General features: G+C 48.4%; 2 protein-coding genes across 2 annotated transcripts in view; both read right to left on the bottom strand.

The window, feature by feature from the left end:
• Positions 1–372: 372 nt before the first annotated feature.
• LOC311082153 (uncharacterized protein) lies at positions 373–5678 on the bottom strand (the record flags this gene model as incomplete). Its single annotated transcript, XM_084112895.1, has 8 exons — positions 5587–5678; positions 4648–5215; positions 4187–4514; positions 3289–4096; positions 2977–3183; positions 2000–2592; positions 1404–1909; positions 373–1327 (listed from the first exon to the last, which is right to left on the bottom strand). Exons 2-8 carry the CDS (start codon positions 4893–4895, stop codon positions 373–375), a joined length of 3645 nt encoding a protein of 1214 aa, XP_083969021.1. The 5' UTR covers positions 4896–5215; positions 5587–5678.
• Positions 5630–7500, bottom strand: part of LOC311082152 (uncharacterized protein) — a gene marked incomplete at its 3' end in the record, with an annotated part of 2601 nt that continues 730 nt past the window's right edge. The window contains exons 1-4 of the mRNA XM_084112894.1: positions 6071–7500; positions 5921–5983; positions 5766–5852; positions 5630–5676 (exon numbers count right to left, since the gene is read on the bottom strand). The exon at positions 6071–7500 is cut by the window's right edge and continues 730 nt beyond it. Of these exons, the coding sequence (XP_083969020.1) occupies positions 5630–5676; positions 5766–5852; positions 5921–5983; positions 6071–6899 (1026 nt within the window). The 5' untranslated portion in view covers positions 6900–7500. The remainder of the gene's footprint in view (positions 5677–5765; positions 5853–5920; positions 5984–6070) is intronic.

The following is a 7500-nucleotide window of genomic DNA, read 5'->3' as shown; positions in this document are numbered from 1 at the left end:
CCAGTCCCAAGGCAATTAAAAGCAGCACGATGAATAAGAGTGTGAACAGTATTTATTTACTAAAACTAAGTACAAGACATTAATAAACAACAATAAACAACTAACAATGTAGAAATAGAATAGAACATTCTGTAATATAAATGAAACAAACAAGACATAACAGAAAGATGGAAAAAAAAGAACATTAACTGTATTTACACATAGATATGTATTTACAGGTATTTACAAACAATCTTTACTGGCATAGATGATGTTTACTTACACATATTTATTTACACTAATGGCTGTACAGGACCAGGTAGGTAAAAAGGTAAGAATATTTACATTTTGACATGTTTACATATTTACAGTCTAGTATTTACAAGATTATTATTATGGAGGTGGCTGTCCAGGTTTTTTCTGCTGGCGCTGTTCTACCAGCCACTCCTCTAAAGATTTGCCACCAGAGACACTGGGGCAAAACGTGGCACTGCCGAAGCGGCTGTGGCCGAACTCCTTAGTTTTGGGCTTGCCACACTTAGAGCATTTGTTATATGCCACTTCACGGACATATTTCCTTCTGTGGGCTCCACTGGCCTCCTCTTCTGCCCTGCGTCGCCTGTTCCTCTGAGTGAAGCGGGACACAGACACCGGGGCAGTGGGAGCAGGAGCCTCTGGCGCGTCAGGAAACACTGGAGTTGGAGCCAGGAGAGGAGCAGCTGAAGGGCCACCTGCAGCTGCTGCCATCATGGTGGGCACAGGGTTCAATAAAATGAACTGGGGCAGTGGCACAGGAACTGGGGGAGGAGTAGGAGCTGCTGGGGTAATGGGCCGCACAATTGTAGCACTGGCAGGTCGTTTGCCCGGCCGTAGCTTAGGAGCCTGTCCCGCTCTGTTAGGAGGAAGGACAAACTCGTGCCGGACCCCTGATGTGGAGGGAACTGGGGGAGGAGTAGGAGCTGCTGGGGTAATGGGCCGCACAATTGTAGCACTGGCAGGTCGTTTGCCCGGCCGTAGCTTAGGAGCCTGTCCCGCTCTGTTAGGAGGAAGGACAAACTCGTGCCGGACCCCTGATGTGGAGGGAACTGGGGGAGGAGTAGGAGCTGCTGGGGTAATGGGCCGCACAATTGTAGCACTGGCAGGTCGTTTGCCCGGCCGTAGCTTAGGAGCCTGTCCCGCTCTGTTAGGAGGAAGGACAAACTCGTGCCGGGCCCCTGATGTGGAGGGAGCCTCATCCAGCCTTTCCCGCGGAGCAGGAAGCTGTGAGCTGGCCACAGCAATGCGGTCTTCTGCAGCAAGGCCCTGGGAAAGGACAGTCACTTCCTGGGTGTTCTCCCTTCGATTAAACCTGCAATCAAAAAATGTATTCATTATAAATAACTGCTATCCCTTTCTTTCAAATGTCAATGTAAAACCATGCTTACCACTGAGTGAGAGTCCTCTGATTCAGTACAAACAGCTGAAGTGACGTGGCCTCCATCAGAGTGTGGCAGTTCAGCACCAGGTCTCGGATGTGGTGGTAATCGTTGAGCACCTTAGTCCAACGAGGAAGACGGACTCCATCTTTCTTAGTTGGGGACTTGTGCAGTGCACACAGTTTGATGCACATGGCCTCAACTAAGCGACTGGTGCTGGGCCACTGAGCCGGCCCCCCAGGATGACCGATCAGGCACCTCTTCACACTCTCCACACCTGGTGTCACTCCTGTGTTTTTCGGAGCCTTGAAGCGTCCGTGGGTCAGTTTGGGCTGGTGTCTGGGCTGATAGTTGATCCTCCTCTTGTCCCCATCAGGAAGAGCAGTCCACAGACGGATGACCTCTGTGACCTGCTGCTCATCCAGGTAGAGTGCCTGACGGAGGGACACCAGGTACTCAGCCAGATCCTGCACCTTATCCCAGCCTGCAACGCCATCGGGTCCAAGAACAGGAGCCTGCAGGGAAGCATTACAATAAAAATACACAGCATGTTAAATGTCAGAGTGTAAAAGCAAAAAGAAACTAATAATGAGCAGCTTACTTACAGGAGCCTGGTCTGCAACACTGGACCCAGTTGATGTTGCAGGAGCAGAGGCAGCACTTGGCTGGACAGAAGGCTGTGGAGGAGACTGCAGAGGAGGGTGAACCGGGCGCTGCAGAGGAGGGTGTAGAAGAGGCAGAGAAGGGCACTGCTGAGGAGACTGCAGAGGAAGCTGGACAGAGTGCAGAGGAGGCTGAGCAGGGCGCAGAGAAGGAGATTGCAGAGGAGGCTGGGCAGGGCGCAGAAGAGGAGACTGCAGAGGAGGCTGGGCAGGGCGCAGAAGAGGAGACTGCAGAGGAGGCTGGGCAGGGCGCTGCAGTCCTTGGCTGGATGTGGGTGGCTGTAGTGAGGATGGTCCTGGTGCAGAGGGACAGGGGTTGAAGGTCTGGGGGCCGCTGCTGTGGACTGGGACAGTCTCAAAGGGGTCATAGAGGACTGGCACTGTGAGATCCTCAGGTTCCTCCTCAACGAAGCCTTCGTCCTGCACCACCTCATCATCCATCTGCTCAACCAGCCGATCCTCCTCTTCTGGGTTATCCATAATAGTCAGGGATTTCCCAGACTGACTGTACAGATACTCCATACCCAGCAGCTCCCCTGCAAAAGAACACACATACAAAGCACATTCACATTATTATAGCTGTAGTGGCTATTTGTCCATAACAAACTGAAACAAACAAACAATCAAACCTTTCAAAGTTTGATCGTTTGTAGGCTTGACGCAGTTTAACAGATCAAAAAATGAAAATAATAAACAAGAAAATAATAAGCATAAATGCTAAATAAAGCAAATTCACTTTAGCAAAAGAAAGCAAAGAAATTAGGTTATAAAGGCTCAAATTAAGCCTAAATTAAACAAAGTACAAATAACTCCAACAATAGTTGAAGTATTTGAAATAAAATATAAAAATGTACACTCAAACACTCATACACCTGTATAATGTATAATCTTTTGTTTGAGTTAACATGAATAATTCTCACCTGTGTAAGCCCCTGGAGGCTGGTAGCGCTCATCCAGGGACATCTTCAGCACTTTGCGGCTGAGCCGGTCCATTGCCTCCCTCTCAGCGCTGCTGTAGGTCCTCAGGTCAGTCTTTCCCCTCACTGCTTCATCCATCCGGTCCTGGTTCCAGCGCATCAGGCCTTCCAGGAGATAGGCCTGGAAATGTGCATCACTGGCACTGGTCCCTAGAGGTTAAATAAAGGCAAATATATGTAATCTATGTATTCAGAACGGCAGAACAGGTTATAAAAGTTTTAAGTTTTTAGCAGGTTATAAAAGTTATAACCTACCTGGGATGAAGCGATTTAAATGGAGGTGGAAAGACTCCAAGGAGGTGGAGCCACGAGCACAGCGATAGCAGCTGAGCTCCACACCACCCTTCTTCACTGTGCCTGTCTTCTGGTACAGAGGGAAGCCCTCTGGGTCCTGAATACAGGTGATGTGCCTCTGCTGGTCCATCCAGATCTGTTGGATGCGCTCGTGGTCCAGCAGTGGTACACCCAGAGTGTCCCTCCCCTTCTCACTGTCCATCTCTTCAATGAGCGCCTTGATCCTCCTGGTGGTCTCCTCCACTCCTCTGGTCCGCTTGCGACAGTGCAGCGCCAACTCCTTCCTGGTGATCAGCTTATCCAGGGCCTTCTCTGAGACTGGACAAGCTCCTCTGGCCTGTAGCTCCCCCTGTTTGGCCAACCGAAGAGCAGCGACATCATCTGGATCCAGCTCAAAGATGTACCTGGAAAGCCGAGTCATGAAGGTGCCGTAGAGCTGATGAGACTCCGTGATGACACCTGCTGCAAAGCGCCGCATGAAGTGCCAAATGTCTAGGCGCACTTGGAGCTCATCCCACTCTGTGAACATGGCTCTGACCTGCGACTGTCCGTGTGCGTGTGGGCTGCAGCAGTCTCTGTCCACATACATGACGGCGGGCGGTGCCACTCCCGCCTCCCTGTACCTCTTCATGAGACCCGCCGCCATGGGCCACAGTCCATGCCCCTCTGCCGCTGTGAGCACTGACACCAACACCTGGCCGTGCTCATTGCCTACATTAGTGCACCAACCAGCAGTGTTGGCAGCAGCACCGGCCAGTTTTTTGGTGACCTATGTAAAAAAAAAAACAGTAGAATAAACAAATGTAAGAAAAATGTAAGATAATAACAATTATTATTATTCAAACTTGACTTTTTATACCTTTTTGGTGGAGTCCATCTTGAGGACAGAGCCAAAGACAGAGGTTATTTTGGCCTTGACCTCAGGTAGCCGCGAGAGGACGTCCCTGGCATACACAGACAGCAGCCACTTGGGTTTGGGGATGGGTGGGAGGGGCGGAGGCGCAGAAAAGACTGGAGGCTCAATGATGGAGGAGTCTGTGAAGGGCTCACAGACAGTGAGGTACTCCAGCGTCCGCTGTGACCACGCTGAGGTGTGCTGCTCCTGCAGCTTTTTGTGAAGCTGCGTGACAGTGTTGCCCCGGGTCCTCTCCCGCATCATTATGACTACACGGTAGTCACACGTGTACCTACAGACAGTCAAATAATTCTGTTCAGTGCCACATCTTGTTATTTCAATGTTAATGTCAGTAAAGCAATGTATTTGATTTTATACAGTACAACAAATTACAGTGCATTGCTCTAAATATGAATGTGTTCTACCTGTATGTCAGAATGGCGGGGAATTTTCTGCGGTGTCCCATGTCGAGCTGTCCCAGGATGTCTTCAGACCAGGCTGGATACTTCTTCTTGCACCCTTTGCACTCCAGATACTCTGTGGCCATGTCATACCACCCGTCTATGTCCAGGACCTTGCGCACAGTGCGATAAAGGCCAGCAGCTGTCAGCTTGTGGTTATTGCAGGCTGGCTTGACACAGACAAGTGGAATGGACCACATCTTCAGTGGCATCCAGAGGAAAAGAGGGCGGCAGAAGAAGATATCAGGAGAAGCAGGGGGCTGGGTGAAGACGGTCGGGGGCTGGGGAGGGTACCACCAGAAGTTGGGATGTGGCGTCAGCTCAGGCTTCCCTGTTTTTGTGTTGGCCCTGAACAGAGTCTTCCCGATCCAGTCCTGCTGGAAAGATGGGAGTTGCTCATTCCAGTGGACAGGAAGCTCTGCAGGCGAATGGGATACCTGGTCAGGGGTCCACAATGCTGGAGGAGCAGGAGCAGGAGCAGGGGCAGGAGCACGAGCCGGGGCAGGAGCAGGGCCTCTCGAGGCCGCAGTGGCTGGAGCGTAAAAAGACACAACATAATTATCTTATTGTTTTAGACTTTCACTGCATGACTTTCTCATCTCTGCTGGACAGCTACTGCGGTTACAAGGTTTAGTGCAAAGCATGTATGATTAGTAGACAGGCGACATGATGATGAAACGATGGAAGGAAGCAGTGAAAATCATCCTGTTTTTCACCCAAGCACCATTAGGACAAATACAAGAAGAAAAATGAGATGGGATCAGCCAAGTGTGAAGCAAAGCAGCCCAAACACTGTGAGCACCTCTAACTACAACAGCCACTTATTCCAAGGGGAGTGGGGGACGTGTGAGATGACAAGAATGAGCTTTAGTAAGTGATTATGATAAAAAATGAAATAAAAACCTTTTACATACACCTTTAAATTCCCTTTTTGCTTTGAAGATGTTCACTCAAAGAGTGAATGTAGATTGACACCTGAGAAGTGCCATTCCTCTGTGTTGTAAAATAAAAGAATATGATGTCATTTAAAAAATACTGTTGTCACAGAATTGTTTGTAAAATATTGTTTAAGATTTACATACCTTGAGGAAGTTGCTCCTCAGCTTGTGAGGCTACAGTTGCCATCTCCTCGTCATCTTCCTCCTCAAAAAAATCCCTAGCAGCAGAGTCTGTAAAATAACATAAAACACTAAGCACATGTCACCAACACACTTGTATGCGTTAAAGTGATACTCACCACATGTAAAGAGCCGTCTCCGGGCTGCGGACTCAGACGCAGGAGGGAAACGTGGTCCTGCAGCTGTTGTTTACAAAACACGTATTTTCGTTAGACATATATACTGCATAATATATACTGTAATGACTTTAAAGCTTGCAAATCACTTACAGGGTTTGGCTGGAGACAAAATCTTTTGTGCCAGCTGTGAAGCAGATAAATGCTTCCCCCGCGCCAACAGGGTCTTCACGTTGGTAGCCAGCAGTGGCCTGTTCTGAGTGGCAGCAGGTGGAGGAGGAACAGACACAGTGGCAGTGGGCACAGCAGCAGTGGGGGCAGATGCAGCGGGCACAGTGGTGGTGGGCACGTGGGCTGGAGCCTGCCTCTTCAGCACGTATGCTTTGAAAAGGGCCATGTTGGTGTTGGGCCTGGCCTTTGCCTTCTTCAGGTAGGTGATGAGAGCCTGGGCCTCCTTGCTTGGGTCCTCATACACCTCCTTCATTGACCTACCCTTAAAATCACCAAACTCCACCATCAGACATCCAGAGTCTCCCGTCCTCTGGGCCTCCTGCAGCATGGCCTGTTTTTTCTGATACACCTCCACAGCCTCGCCTACCTCCCTGATCTGCGAGGTGTATCTGAGGAACATGTGTTTGTTGGCCGACAGCGGGTTGTCCCTCTCCTCCTCCCCCAAAATGCTGCTGACCAGATACACGGCATACCCCAGTGAGTTTTCCAGCAGCCACAGGAACCTCTGGCCCTGGTGTTTCCCAAACTGGATCTTGCAGTGAGCCAGAACCAGGAACTGGTCTCCAGGATTCCCTCCATTCTGCCTCACAAAGGCAGTGGCCTCAGCCAGGACCTCCTCCTTACACCTGGCCCTCCCTGCCACCACGATCTGACTCCTATTGGCCTCCTCAGTTGGCCCCATTAGGAGTCGACCCTCAGAGGTTTTTCGGAAAACCGGGTATGCATACATAATCTGAAAGGACACAGGCATAACAGAACGTTACATAGCTGTCATATTCCAACTGAAATTATTTTACTACACCATTTGGTTTTAATGTAATTAATTAATGATCATATGTTTTATGAATTGATTTTACCAGCATTATTGTTATTTTATACAACTGTGAATCACTTTGAATTGCCTTGTGTACAAATTGTGCTCTACAAATAAACTGTCTTGATTGCGTATATGACTGTAAATCATTTAATAATTGAAACACTGGATTTATAAAACCTTTCAGCATTCAATGAACTTACAATGGTGGGCTTAATTCATTTACAAATCATTCACTGCTGCCCTGGAGTCGCTAAGTAATTGTAGTAGCATCTTATCATATTTAGCTATGTTGTACTACCCACAGTATCTTGACAGCATCAAGGCCGGGATGTAACTATTATTTTATACATAAAATAGTTCTTGGTACAATCTTGCTGGTATCATGAAATGCATAAATCGTTTTGTTTTGTTTAGCTTTTGTGGCATATCTTTTATAACATAGTTGAGAATCATCTTTATACAAAGTTTGGTATATCAAATCCTGAAACCTAAAAAATTATTGGTGATTTAAAAAAAAAAAACATTGTTTTTGCCT

Source organism: Abramis brama (genome assembly GCF_963993115.1).
Source record: "Abramis brama genome assembly, chromosome: 4".
In the NCBI taxonomy this organism is placed as follows: domain Eukaryota; kingdom Metazoa; phylum Chordata; class Actinopteri; order Cypriniformes; family Leuciscidae; genus Abramis; species Abramis brama.
Note: the sequence above shows the minus strand (reverse complement) of the source record. Positions and strands in the feature narration are given on the sequence as shown.